The sequence below is a fragment of the Protopterus annectens genome, chromosome 13.part0 (assembly GCF_019279795.1).
Source record: "Protopterus annectens isolate FY-2018-M chromosome 13.part0, PAN1.0, whole genome shotgun sequence".
Classification (NCBI taxonomy): domain Eukaryota; kingdom Metazoa; phylum Chordata; order Ceratodontiformes; family Protopteridae; genus Protopterus; species Protopterus annectens.
The window spans coordinates 976,536,685-976,551,824 of NC_056747.1; the positions used below are offsets into that span (position 1 = coordinate 976,536,685).

Consider the following 15,140-nt stretch of genomic DNA (forward strand, 5'->3'; position numbering starts at 1 on the left):
ATATGATTCAGTCATTGTCCATACTGGTGTGAATGACCTGAGATGTACCTCCCTGGACTACATGAAAAGAGACATAGAGGAGCTCTCTGAGCATGTAGCCCAGGCCAGTATGACCCTGACCTTGAGTAGCATCTTACCCTCACCAAGAATGGTGCCACAATATAAAGACAAGATGATCAATTTCAACAATTGGCTTAAGTATTGGTGTCATTCAAAGGGGATCCAATGCCTGTCAGGCTGGGATGACATGCTCGACAAGCCACAATGCTTTGCTAGGGACGGCTTGCACCTGTCACCCCTGGGCTTTCGGATATTGGCAAAGGCTCTTGCTACCCCCATAGTGCCTTTTTTAGGCAAGGCTCAAAAGACAAACCCAACTCCATAGGTATCACAAGGGATAAGAAACTAAGAGTAATGCTACTCAACGCCAGAAGTCTAAACCTCAAGATGCATGCACTCAAAATTCTCCTTAGCATGGAGAACATCGATATCTGTGCAGTAACAGAAACCTGGTTCAAGGCTCTCGAGAGCACCCCAGCACTACCAGGTTATACCTCACACCATGCTTTCCGGCCCCAAAACTTGGACTGAACCACAAAAGGAGGGGGAGTATCAATATTCGTCAAAGATACCCACACCTCCAGGTTGGTGGCACAGCACAAAGCATCAGAGACTATCCATGTGCAACTAACAGTGGGTAAAACTGCCTTCCAGTTTACAGCCTGCTACAGACCACCCTCCCAAACCCAGGAACCCCACTCGGCCTTCCTGAGAACACTGGAAAATATGAAGGTCTCTCCAAACACCATTATATTGGGTGACTTCAACTACCCAAACATAGACTGGGAGCATTACTCTAGCTCCAACACCCTAGCCCAAAGGTTCCTAGAATTTATAAACTCAAATGCTATGGAACAACTTGTTACCACTCCCACAAGAGTGGAAAACATACTGGACCTGATCATCACCAACATGGAGACTTTATGCTCCAGACCAGAAGTGTATCCCTCACTGGTAAGATCAGACCATAAACTAATCTCACTGGATATTCACATCCCGACTCCACCCCTTGCCCAGAAAACCACAGTGAAAAACTTCTCTAAAGCAAATTTCACACTCCTCAAAACCGAGGTGGAATCTTTCAAAGCCCCCAGGCCTGTGGAAAATACGGCCCAGACCGCAGAAACCTTTATAAACCCATTCTATGAACACCTTCAGGAATGCATGGATCATGCAATCCCAAATAAAACCAAGACCCAATCCTCCAAAGGCAGATGTCCTGTCTGGTGGACCCCAGCCATAAACAAACTATACAATAGAAGTAGGAAGTAACTGCATGATAAGAGTAAAATCCCAAAAAGGAAAGGCATCTCTGATCAGTATTAGCAAAAAACTACAGGCACTCATAAAATCGTCTAAGGCCAGCTTCGAGAGAAAAATTGCACAGGACACTAAGGATAATCACAAGGCTTTCTTTAGTTATGTTAGGAACCTGGGTGGGAATTCCCAGATATGCTCAGAATTAGTCCAAAATGACAAAAAATATACCGAACCCACAGACATCGCCAACATCCTAGCTGACAGGTTCAGCGCAAACTCCCCCCCCACCAAAAGGGCAAATATCTATCCCAGCAGAGTGCTGCCCCCCTGACATCTCAGATGCTCAGGTAAGAGCCGCCCTCTCCAAAGCAAAAAACACAGCATCAATGGGACCAGACAGTGTCCCGGAAGAGCTACACCCAAACATAAAACTACTGTTCAATCTCAGCCTTACTACAGGATATGTACCCAAAGAGTGGCGTACAGCAACAGTGGTCCCTCTCCACAAAGGTGGTGCCTCAACGGATCCTGGAAACTATCGCCCCATAAGCCTGACTAGCTTGGTCTGCAAAGCTATGGAAAGGATCATCATGGACCTCATAAATAAAGATATTGGGGACCTACAGACACTGGATCCTACCCAGTTCGGCTTTGTTAAGGGCAGATCCTGCCTCTTAAACCTGGTTGATTTCTTTGAAACAGTCACCAAGGCCATTGACGAGGGGAAGGTGGTCCACACAACCTACCTGGACCTCGCAAAAGCCTTCAATACAATACCCCACTCGGGCATTATAGATAAGCTCACCAGCTTAACCCCTATGTCACTAGATGGGTTGCAAACTGGCTCAAGGACAGAACCCACATGGTTAGAATTGCTGGAGCCATGTCAGACTCCAAACCAGTTACAAGTGGCATCCCACAAGGCTCAGTCCTGGGACCTCTCTTGTTTGGTATATAATTCTCGGAGGTACAGGCCAACACGGAAGGACTGTGGCTGACCAAGTTCGCAGATGACTGCAAACTGGGCGCCATAATCGACTCTCCAGCTGACACAAGCATCCTCCTTAAGGGCTTCATAGAAACAGACAACTGGTGCCAGAGCCATGGCCTCATGCTAAACACTAAAAAGTGTATAGTCATCCCCTTTGGCAAAAACAAAGTGCCCACAAATTACCACATAGGTGGTAATCCATTAAGTACAGAAGAAGTAATTAGGGACCTGGGGACCCAAGTTGATAGCAATCTCTCATTTGACAACCACGTGGCCAAAGTGGTTAGAAAACCATTTTATATAGCCCACCTAATCATGAAGGGATTCACATCTAGATCAGGGGAGGTCATCGTGCCTCTTTACTCATCCCTCATCAGGCCCATAATAGAGTACAATGCCCCTTTTGGGATGTACCTTACCAGACACCTGCAGCAACTAGAAAGACCCCAAAAAAGTACCTCACCAAGAGGATCAAAGGGCTCAAACAGATGCCATATGCTGCCCGGTTAAAGAAACTCCAGCTCTACTCAGTGGCATACTGCCTGCTCAGAGGCGATCTGTGCCGGACGTATAAAGCCATGTCCAACCCGGAATTAATGGACATGCTGCACCTCAGAAAATCCAAATCCCATCAAGCTACGCGCTCGAGAGACGTGAACCTCAGCACTGAAATAAATAGTACATGCTGGAGGGACAGATTCATAACCCAGAGGCTCCCTTCACTCTGGAATAAAATCCCAGTCTAGGTTAGGCAGTCCCTCATTGACTCTCTTCAAGAGGAATCTTGATGAGTGGATGGGAGGTTGTAGGTTAACCCGGGTATCACTTCTGTGTCACTGTTAGAGGCACAGTATACTAACCTCGAAAAAGGGCATAGCAAAATTAATTTAAAATGGGTGGCGAAAGCCAAACACACTCTGGCTAGACTTATAAATGCCCTAGGGCAGACAGCCTAGTATGAACCTATGAACCTATATAGTAGTTCAGTGGCAAAAAAAATGGAACTCTGTCCCCACTAGCATTCAAACACATCATCCAAAGCCTCCTTTAAAGACCTCATCAGGGTCATCTCAAGCAAAGGTGGCAGTGCCATGATTGCTCCCCAGGTTAGTGAAAGCGGATAACATATACATACTAAACCTAGAGCACTTGATAATAGTTTTCAATCTTACTCACAAACACTGGCTAATCTACAATGTATGTACTGTACCTGTGTACTATGTATATATTCTACCTATGTTCCAAATTTCAGTTGTACACCACAAATCTATTAATTACTTTTATTTTTAAAATTAATATTTTCTGGTTTGTTCTCTCCACTGTAACTGTTTATGTGCCGCATACCACTGTAAAAACATGTCTCTTGTAATTTGTGTGTATACTGATCATGTCTAAATAACTAAATGTGTCTGTAATTTTTCTTTGTGGAGCTTTTCTCCCCGGGCCTCTGCTGAAAAAGGGCCTTTTCGGCTCAGACACCGGTGGTTAAAAATAATTAAATAAATAACTGTCATGTTAAAACTATTCTAACGATATTCTAATGATATGTACCTAGGTTTTACAGTTTCCAACATATGACAAATTGTATGTAAAAGTTTGGAAAAAAATGTTTGGTGGTGTCTGCATTATACCACACTATAGTATTTATAGAAAAAGACTATGAATGCACTGACTATTAACACTGCAAAGTATACTTTTACTAATAACACTGCAATCTGTACAGTTTTAATAGCTTTTATTTTTCACAAAATGTTTACTTTCGTTTATCTTACTATTTTTAAGGCTATTTTTTTTGGGAAATGCTTTGGAATGCAAGATATGTACAGGCAGCTGGAGGTGCGACATTCCACACCATGTAGTTATTAATGCGTTAAGGTAGGAATAGATCCACTTTGTTTCTGCAGACGAGTGCAACTTGCTGAACTGTTATGATGGCATGGTTCACACAGCTAAAGAGACAGGGAAACCACTTCTTGTGGGTCACCCACAGATTACTGTGAGGCACTGGGATCATCTTTGGGTGTAATACTAAAGCACTTGCTTCCCCTTTCAATATATATGCTTCAGAAAGAAATGGGAGGTAAAAAAATAGTGAAGATCACCAAGGCAATGTCCATCAGAAAGAAATAATCTTCTCCGATTAGAAAACCACTGCAATTCTGAAGGAAGGGAAATGTTTATGCTGGGTAAGACACTTGGCATAAACTACTTAAATTCAGTCCACTGTAAATATCTTTACTGTGAGAGCTCTTATCATGAAAGTTTTCCTGTCCCACCCTTAACTTCTCTCACAGTTATCTCATGCCTTCTTTCTCCTCCTCTTTACACCACTCTTCTTCCAACTGGAGTCCTCTCTTTCTATTTCAGAAGGAAATCAGCTGGTCTGGTCACGATCCTTATGTACATTCTTCACAGTAATGGTGGCCTCATTTACTGCTTGCCCCATCTTCCACAGTGCAAACCTATCCCTCAGCATTAACCATTTCTCAGACCTGCAGAAGCAGGCCAGATATTCCTCCCCTAAATGTGGCAATTGATTCAATATAGAAAACAACAAACCTCTTTTGCCCCATCTACAAAATGGTTGCTCACTTCCATCTCACTTCTACATAAACCCAATGTAACAAAACAACAGCACAACACCACACCTAAATATGCTGGGGGGGCCAAAATCTTTGCTCAAGCTGTCCAGACATCCACCTAGCAAACTTCAATTACCTAGAAACATTTCTAACCATTTATACCTACTTCTAATATTAATCACCTAAACAACAAGCTTGTGTCCCTAAGGTCCTGTAGGCCTGTAGGATTTCCTAGTAAAGTCCTAGTTATTAATGTTACTGTCAGACACTGTGTTCACAAAGCTGGATTAGGGCAGAATACGAGTAATCTGACTCCCTCATGCTAGGATGTTACTTGAGCCCATAGGACCCTTCACCATCCCAAGTATGAACACAACCTCACAAATACCAGTGTGGGAGGCATTCCATCCTAGGGGAGATGCAGAAAGACACATCAGACCTCTCTACTCATGTCTTTAATAAAAGTAAGCCCTAGCATTTACCTGTAGTCTATCTTCCCCAAGAATGATGACTAAATAATTGGCTTTAATAAATGCTTAGTAAACAGATATAATTTAAGTGGAACCCAGTGTGTGTGTCAGCTTGGGATGAGATGGTCAACAGTTTTGCCTGCTTTGCTAGCTATGGTCTGCACCTCTCACCTTGTGACTTTTACACACTAGCTAAAACTTTGGCTGCTCACATAATGCCTTTTTAGGCAAAGTTCAATTTACGGACATTCCCACATAATCTAAGACAATTCAAACAGCATCACGGTAGCACTGTTTAATGTTAGAAGCTTAAAGATCATGTGTGAATTGGCACAGTAGAATAAGGCATCTGCATTCCATTCCACATTTTAAAGAACTCTGCAGGCGATTAGTGACTGTTCTACTTTCACATAAAATAATCACTATGTAAAAATGAACCTAAAGAATGCAGCCAATGAACTCACCTTTCCTGGTGAGGGGCTGTAATAGGCATTAATTATTGATATCTGCTTAGGGGTGGAAGCTTTCCAGTCTCAGCCTCTACGCACTGTAGCTTTACTCTAATGTATATTGCTTTATCTGTTTTAGCTATTCTCATGGACATCTCCACTTTCCCTTTTAATACTGTATGTACTTCATTAGGGGGAAGGGAATATATTATCAGGTTAATTATTTATTTATTTGGGCTTGTACCCAGTCACAGTTAAAGAACTCCAGCAGTCAGAAAATTACACACACACACACACACACACACACACACACACACACACACACACACACACACACACCCACACTGTGAAAGAGTGGGCAGCCAGCCAACCTAATATTTAAATAAAACAGTTGTATTCATTAAATGTATTAGCCTGGAGACCAGTCTTTGAGTGTGTTTTTTACAGTTAACAAGCAAAGCATATGGACATAGCTAACAAATATCACTGCGTGAACTGCAGACACCTGTACTTCTCAAGCTCATGTCATTAAAATGCTACATGTGAAGACAGGAGTCAAAGCAGGCATGCAAATAGTGTTGGGAAAGCAAATGGGAATAATGGATTTTTATGGAGACTATACTTTATTTGTATCCCACCATCTTGCATCAGACCTGCACAATACGAGTCTGGAACATACTGAAGTCCTAGTAACACTCTAGAGAACCAACTACACATTACTGTTAACTACAGATCTCCATGTACTTGAGCATACATCCTCTTGAGCATACAGAATATCTAAATCAGATTAAAAAGTAAACCATTAAACCAAATAAGTTTCTTACGTGAGATTTTGCCCCTCCATCAACTGGCTAACTTATACAAGGTGCAATAAATATGCTCAGAGATTTCTAGATTTTGTAGATGCTAATTCCTTAGACAAGATGGTCTACTTTCCTACCAAAGATGCAAACCTTCTTGCACCCAGCCTTACAAACATAACCCCAGGCAGTGTTCCTCCTCATGTTACTCTTCCCATGTTAAATCTGGCCATCTAACAGTCAACTTCTCCCTTAAAACCTTACTTACAATCTATAAGAATTCCAATGTATTTTAAGGATTACTTCAAAACCAGCTATTTACTGTTTACTGACACTCTTGATAATAGCAAATGACAGTTCCCACACCAGATGCCACTGTATAGTTCTTCAAATGTTATTCCCCTTTCCGTACTGAGATGTCTGTTTTAGGATCAAAAGTAAACCTTTACAGTGGAATTCCAATATCAAAAAATTTACAATAAAAGAAAAAAACTTTTTTTAGCCATCTTTAATAAGCTTCCACCCATCCAGCATAGAAGGGATTTAAATTAGGTGAGCAAATCCCTTAAGCAGACCATTGAGAAGTGTAAGACAAGTTGTGAATGTAAGCTTGCAGGAAGTGCCAAAGCCGTTCACATGACCTTTTATAGTTATAGTAGGAAAATCAGAAGTACAGTATGGAACTCATCAAACAGTCCCTTCTACTTCTGCTACTCAGAACCATTGGCAGTATCCTTACTGACAAATCTAGTCCTAATTTCACTTCCTGTGCTCATCTTATTCTCCCACCATACCTCTCACCCCCTCACAAAAAATCACACTTGAACATGTCTTATTTGTCTTTCCATAACCAAGAACATTAGTTGTATGGGTCCTAATAATATCCCAGCTCTCTGTAAGTCCCTTTACAGGCTATGTCCCAGAAGCTTGGCGAATGGCTACTGTAGTATCATTCCTCGTAACTGACCTCAGTAATTACAGACCTATTTACCTCACAAGTATCATCTGCAAGGTTATGGAACTTATATAACTGTAGAGCTAATAAACAATGCAGAAGACCTTCAGTGCCTTGATCTCAACCAGTCTAGAATCATAAATGGCAGATCATGTCTAGTCAACCTAGTCAATTTCTTTGAAAGGGATATTGAGTCCTTGGATGAAGGCTAGACTGTAGACACTGCTTTTCTACACACAGCTAAGGCCTTTGACACCATCTCTTGTGTAGATATTACTGATAAACCCATACACTGAATGGCTAAGTGACTCAAACACAGAACTCATACTGTAGAGGCTGGAGATGCCTCCTTTAGTCAGAAAAACATCACAAGCAACATTCCACAGGGCTCTGTCCTGAGCCTCCACCACTTTGTTAACTACTTCTGTGATGCAAAAGCAGAAATCAAAGGACTGTGATTAACCAAGTTTGTCAATGATTGCAAACTGGGTAGATTGTCAAATCCCCTTTTCACACTAACATTTGTATGGCAAGTGCTAGGTCAGACCAATTTTTGGTGTGTTAATTACAGTCTTACTCTTAATGCCAGGATATGCAGTAAAGGAAATTCAACACCACCACCTCTTACCATATAAATGACACTCCCCTCAAATCTGACACATTCATCAGAGATCTGGGTACCTGTGCCTAGGTATTTTCTCTAGGTCCAAAGAAGCCATTCTTCCACTTAATGCATCCTTTATTAGGTCACTGAACATAATGCCCCATTCAGCTTGTACCTTACTAAGCAACTAGGCAACTTGAAAGACATCAGAGATTCTTCTCCAAGAAAATCATAGGACTACGCAACCTGAGTGATAATGAAAAAATTAAATCCCCCTCCATATACTCAATTTTACACAGACTCCTGCGGTTCTGTGGGGAGAGCTTAATTGTCTGCACTATAAAAGACCCGGCACTTTTTGCTCTCCTTCACCTCCATAGAATATGTGATTCAAATAGAATGCTCTAAAGACCATAGCATTAAAACTATCTGCTGGCATTACTAGGTATTTATTTGCTATAACCATTGGTTGCATAAGTAAACCCACTGAACACATCCTTGTCTTTTCAGGGGTGACCCAGGAGCACTGTCCGGTTAAGTGACTTGCTCAGTCACACAGTAAGTAGGTGAAGGTGGAAGAAATCAAATCCTTACCTGGGGCACAAGAAGCTACTCTTTAATAGCAATGAGTTTGAGTCCTCTGTACTAACTGCCAGATTCAGCATACCCATGTTTTGGAATAGATTCCTATTACACATTAAGCAGAGTAATTCCCTTACAACCTTCAAAATCAGACTCACTGACTGAATGAAAGACAAGTATATCCACATCTGGGGTGTGTAGGAACAGAACAAACAAACTTGTTGCATTTTTGGGTGATGTCGCTAAGATACTTGGTGGTCATTTAGGCCTTAAGCTTAGCATGAACATATGAACTGTGTATTACTTCAAATAGCTACCTTTGTACTGGGAATCCACACGATCTTTTAACCACCACAATGCAATCTTGAAAAACGGTCTAATGTGCTATGAAGTGCCATCACTATTTCAAACCTCCTTTGCCCTGAGGCCAAGCCTGTCCAGAAAGTAGTATTCCTGCCCTCAAAGAATTCCACTCCTGTTTACTCTTGTTCATTCTTGTTTTCTCTTCCTCTTTTTTTTTTTGCAGACTGTTAATTAAGTGCATTGGCTTATTTTCCTCCCTCTGATATTAGAACACTGCTTAACAATAACAAAGCTACACAGATCTTCAACCTGTTTTGCGTTAAAATTACTGCACCACTTTCTTTATCCCTCTAAATCTCTCTTCTTATTTTACTTCTACAACTTGCCCCTTTGTGTCCAATGTCCAAGCACCAAACTAGAAACAAGGCACAGATTCCAGAATTCGCTACTGCCACATGACTTCCTAGACATCTCTGCATCTGAACTGTGCTATTCGACAGAGAGCACAGTGCATGTTATAACTGTTAAACCTAAGAGAAAAAGCTGCTATAGTTTAGCTATATACGTGTGATAATTATTTTATAAATTCCAGGTAGTGGCTTGATTTTGCAGTTTCCCCTGGCTAAGGCTGAAAAGGTCCAGTCAGGAGGAGTGTATTACCCAGTCAATAAAGAAATAAACTTCACATAACATATTTGTATAAGGTTACAAGGAAAAAATAGAATGGTATGAAACTATATGTATGCTTACAGCTTTAATACAACGGGTTGTATGACCCATCAAGTTTTCTTTAAATGGTCAGAACTGACACCCATTCCCTGCCTGCATTTTAATGCTCTCAAATTAGGAAAATCAGCCCTTTCAAAAGAATTTCTAAATGTCCTTTTACATCACTGTTGCAGTATTCATTATGGAAGGCATGCCTGATGCTAGGCCAGTATACAAAAGCCTAAAAGAGATCTTGTATGCACCGTACATCACATTTATGCTCTCTGTACGGAATGTAGAGCAGAAAAGGGATGTACGGATGCAACTACCCATAACTTCTTTTGCCGCACTTCTCAGATTTCTGTGGCCCAGAAGTCTCCTTTATTTGATAATGCTGTTCTCTTTGATAAGTCACCTCCCCTTCCTTTAGACCAGGTGCCTTTATCCCTTTGGCTCACCCTTTGTCTTCCAAATTGGTGACATCACTTCAGACTCTTGGGTTCTTTCTGTCAACCATCAGGGTTACTTCATGGTATGGAAATCTATCCCTCCTTTTTCTGGGATTCCTCACCTTCCTCTAGAACAACTCCTCCATTTCCCATTTCCCAGAGGATCCCAACCAAGGGACCACCAAGGGACCAACCCCCCCCCCCCCCCAAGTAGCAAGGGTTTTTTTTTAGGATGTTTCCTGGTTCCTCAAAGGAGGGGGGCTTGGACCTATTTTTGGATCTCTCCTGGCTCAACACCCTTCTCAAGATTCTTTCTTTTTGGATGCTTACTCTTCCAACTCTATTTCCTCTTTTACTACCCCCAGGCTTTTCTGGTGACTTTGGATCTGAAAGATGCTTACATTCACATCCCTACACACCCTCTATTCAGGAAGTTTTTACATTTCTCTGTGTCTTCCTCTCATTTTCATTTCTCTACTTTGCCCTTTGGCCTCTCTACTGCCCCAAGGGTATTCACAAAATGCTTATCTCGTGTTTGCCTTTTGCAGGTTCCAAAGCATTCAGATTTTTCCTTATCTGGATGAACTGTTGTTTCAGGTGCCTTCTCCCAGTTGACTGTTAAGAGGATCTGCAGTTCACTATCATTCTTCTTCAAAGTTTGGGGTTTACTATCAACTTCCAAGAGTCTGCCCTAACAACCTCTCAGGATCATATGTTTCTGGGATGCATGATTCAGACAGTGCCAATGTTGGTCTCTCTTCCACCTCCAAAGGTATTGCCATTGACAGCCTTCTTTCATTCTTTTTTTCCTCTGACTGCCATACCACCCAGGGAGTTACTTCAGGCCCTGGAATTCATGGCCTATTCTATTCCAATGCTTCCTATTGCCAGACTGCATATGTGGAAACTTCATTGGTTCCTCAAGTCTGTTTGGTTGCAACATTGTAACCCTCTAAATTTCAGTGTACCTCTCCTTTCCTGTCTCAAGGAATCTGACTGGTGGATTTGACAGCTCACACTCAGCCCAGGCTATCCCTTTCAGCCTCCAGTACCTTCTCAAGAGCTGTTCACTGATGCTTCAGACAAGGGGTGGGGGGCATCTCTTGGTTACCTGAAGGCTCAGAGTCTTTGGCTTCCCCATCAGAAGTCAGACCATATCACCATCAAAGAGATGACAGCTAACATTCTGGCCCTTCAGGCTTTTCACCCCATGTTCTCTCCAGGCCCCTTGAAGGTGTACACATACAACACTACACTGATGTGTTATGTCAACAAGCAAGGGGCCACATACTCTTATCTCCTCTGCAGGATGGTGCTTCAGGCTTGGAAACTGGCTCTGAATTATCAGTTAACTCTTCAGGCAATGTACATACTTTCAAAGCACAATTCTGTAGTAAAGTCTCTGAACAGGCCCAAAACATGGGCTCATGAATGGATGCTTCACAGAGACTAGTTTCTGGACATTGTCCATCAGTGGGGTATTCCTCAGGTAGATCCTTTTGCCTTCCCTCTGAACAAGTAGCTTCCTCTCTTCTGTTCCAGAGTGCCATGTCATCTGGCATGGAAGACAGACTCCCTTTTCTTTCTCTGGAAGGGGAGATTTCTTTATGCTTTCCATCTTCTTCCTCTGCTTTCAGGAGTTCTGCACAAGATTCAGCTGACTCCCCAGAAATTTTGCTAATGACTTCCTTTTGCCCAAGACAGCACTAGTTCCCCCTCTTAATGCATCTGGCCAAGGGCAATCCTCACAAGTTACCTCACTGGTTGGATTTCCTCACACAGAATAAGGGTCTCTCACCCATCCCCACTTGTCCACTCTGCAACTAACATTGTGGTTGACAGTGTTTTGACCCCTCTTGGGTACCTCTTTTCTGAGGACATGCTCAGGGTTTTACAGAAGGTAAGGAAACACTCCACCAGATGTCCAAATGGAAAAGATTTTTGGTCCGGTGCCATGCTCGTAACCTGTATCCTTTTTCAGTGGGGTCCCTCTGGTCGTCTCTTATTTGTGTGAACTGCTCCAGTCTGGCTGTTTGTCCTATTTTTCTGTGAATGCCCATTTGTCAGCCATTTCTACTGGTCTGTCCTTGAATCCTCCTTTGGCTTCTCGTTTTGAGGTCAACCAATTTCTTAAAGGCATTCTGCGTATTAGGCCTTCAAGAAAACCTACTCCTCCCCCTTGGGACCTTAATTTTGTTTTGGAAAAAATGACTCAAGCTCATTTTGAACCTGCAGATTCTGCTTCTTTGGAACACTCTTCAAAACATAAGTAAAAGCAGATATCCTTCAAAAAAGTGCATGCTAACAGAAATCCTATTACTCTAGCAAGTTTATGAGAGCAACATTTACAATCTGTTCCTACCCTCCCCCCATTATTTTAGGCTTTGTCTAGATTTCCTGCATTGAGAGGTTGAACGGTACTCTTACAAGAATATAGATGGACAAGTTAATACTAATTTTGTGGTCTTTAATTGTACCCTGAATTAGTAATTGGTTTTATTCGTGTCACAGTATTAGAAACCCAAAACATCTGGAGAAATAAAAAATTGGGGTCAGATCTGTGTGCATTTCTACAATTAAATACATGCCCTTTTAAAAATAAAACTTGCTATCATTGCTGAAGATAACATACTTTAAAGTGGCACTTACTTTTCTTCAAACCCCCTCCAAAGGTTTGCTATACAACAATTAATCGTTGCCACAACTTATTTCCCTTAAATCTTGATACTATCTAGCCACCAAGTTACTGCTTTCCATTCATATTCTAATCTACTTTATTGTGCATCATTATATTGTCTTGTGTGTTTGATGGCCATTTTCAAGATTTTAATTTCACTTCAGAGAGACAGAAGTAGTTTCGGGGGGGGGGGGGTCTTTTCTGAGAGGAAGAATGTCCCTCTGCCGTGTTCTGCCCTAAAATGACTACATCCTTGCGACGAGTGAACACGAACGGACTGCAGTGGTTTTAAGAGTACAAACCAACTGCAGTGATCTCAAGGGTATGCACCTTCAACGCACACAAAGTTCCACTAGTGTGCACAAAGCAAAGCAATTCTAGCAAGCGAAGTATCTCTGGCTTACTGAGAGTGAAATAAACAGCATACAATAACTAGTGTTCAAACATATTTAGGAAATTAGCATATCGCAGGCTGGTAGAAAGACAAAGACCGATATCCAAACCACGGTTCAGATAGCGGAACCCCTAAGAAATGACAAATGACCACGTGGACCTTGCATTGTTGGACTTTTAAAAAAAAGTTCAGTGGGATTATGCAACAAGTAGCTTCGTTTGGTTACGATAATATTGCCTTTTGGGGTTAATGAAGCACTTTTTTTTCAACAGTAATATCTTGTGGTCACTAGGGACACGTTGGCCACTTGAAGTACGACTCTGAGCCTCTTCCCTGTGAGGAGCACATTCCAGATGTGAGCATCTTTTGTAACGTGGCCTCCGCAACATCTGCAGTATTCGAGAGCTCTTGCCTGCCTCCTACAGGCCAGATAAAGGGAATGCTCCAGCGGTGTAAAGCAAATTAACACTGAACAAATTCCAGATTAAGAAAATACAAATAAGAAAAAATATACTACAAACGCCAAGTCTAGGAAAAATAAGGCATATATGTAATAAGCCACATATGTAATAAACTGGAAATATCAAAATACTTTGACGTTTCCAGACATGCACAAAGACTGCAAATACCAATTTTATAGTTCAGTGACTTCTAGCATCCTTTAATTATACCACATTTGTTACTATTAAATGTCAAGATATATCTCACAATACGGAGTTTAAGTACAAAACTTTGCTATATAATCAAGGCATTAACAGTTCTGAATACTGCGTGTAACGTTTGGTGCAATTAGCAGTACAACTTGCAGTTCTTTTCTGCATGCAGTTAACGAAAATAGTGTAGTACTTGTTACCTGGAGTCAAACTTTTTCCCGTCTGTGAAAGTTCCGTTGTAGTCATACCGGACGGAATCCCCCATCTGCACCTCTCGGGGACAAGTCTTAGGGATGAAGTACCGATCGATCACCACATCATCTAGAGGGTTGGGGTTGCAAAGTGCTGGCAGTAAAACAGCACTGAGAAACAAGATTACAAATTGCAAGGACATGCTTACAGCGACGTTAAATGAAGTTTTACACAACGACGTGCACATAAAGTCTTTAAGATCAAACCACTCTTGTTGTAATGTTCCCTAGCCACAGCTGTAGCCTGTCGTCCTTCTGTTCAGCACGTCACCCTTTCCCTGCACGTCCCTCCCCTCGCTTCCACTCCGGAATTATCTGGGAATTCTGTAAACGTGTAAAGTGGGCTTCAAGCTGCAGATGGAGTTTACAGTACGTTTTTAGGTGGCCAAAAACTTCACAGGATGCCTGGAAATAAAAGTGCAGGCTGGAACATGCTGGCAGCTGCAGGCTGCAGCATCTAGGTAGTCTCTTAAACAAACAAAATGCAATAGTGCTCCAGTTTCACCAAAATGTATCCAAGTTATTAATAGGTAAAAACTGGATTTTATCTAGAGACCATAAAAATCACAAGTTTAGACTGGATGAGGACCTTCCCGGAAAAGATGCCCCCTGGGTCCTAATGCTTTTATGTGGTCCTTTTGCATCTGTAACTCCTGCTCCATGCATTAGCTCAGTAGGGTACTTCTGCTTCTCTTACTTTAACTTTGTTCTCCCTTTTCTTTTACAGTTATGTAACTTTACAAATATTTGGTTTGTTACATCTTCTATGTGTATATTGTTTGCCAGATTGCCTATGCTTACTCGTGAATGTAAGCCATTGTTATTTGTATACTGTATATCGTACTGTTACATTATCATGTACCCTAGGCTGACCCTGTAATTTGCAATTGTTTGATCAGTGTTCTACCCCATAAACAAATGTAAATAAAAAAAAAAAAAACGAATTGCAGCA

The 15,140-nt window shown here is 41.7% G+C and overlaps 1 protein-coding gene across 1 annotated transcript in view; it reads right to left on the bottom strand.

The window, feature by feature from the left end:
- Positions 1-14,503, bottom strand: part of FKBP10 (FKBP prolyl isomerase 10) — a 368,229-nt gene extending 353,726 nt beyond the window's left edge. Inside the window, exon 1 of the mRNA XM_044054794.1 lies at positions 14,138-14,503. Coding sequence (XP_043910729.1) covers positions 14,138-14,376 — 239 coding nt within the window. The 5' untranslated portion in view covers positions 14,377-14,503. The remainder of the gene's footprint in view (positions 1-14,137) is intronic.
- Between the last annotated feature and the right edge of the window lie 637 nt (positions 14,504-15,140).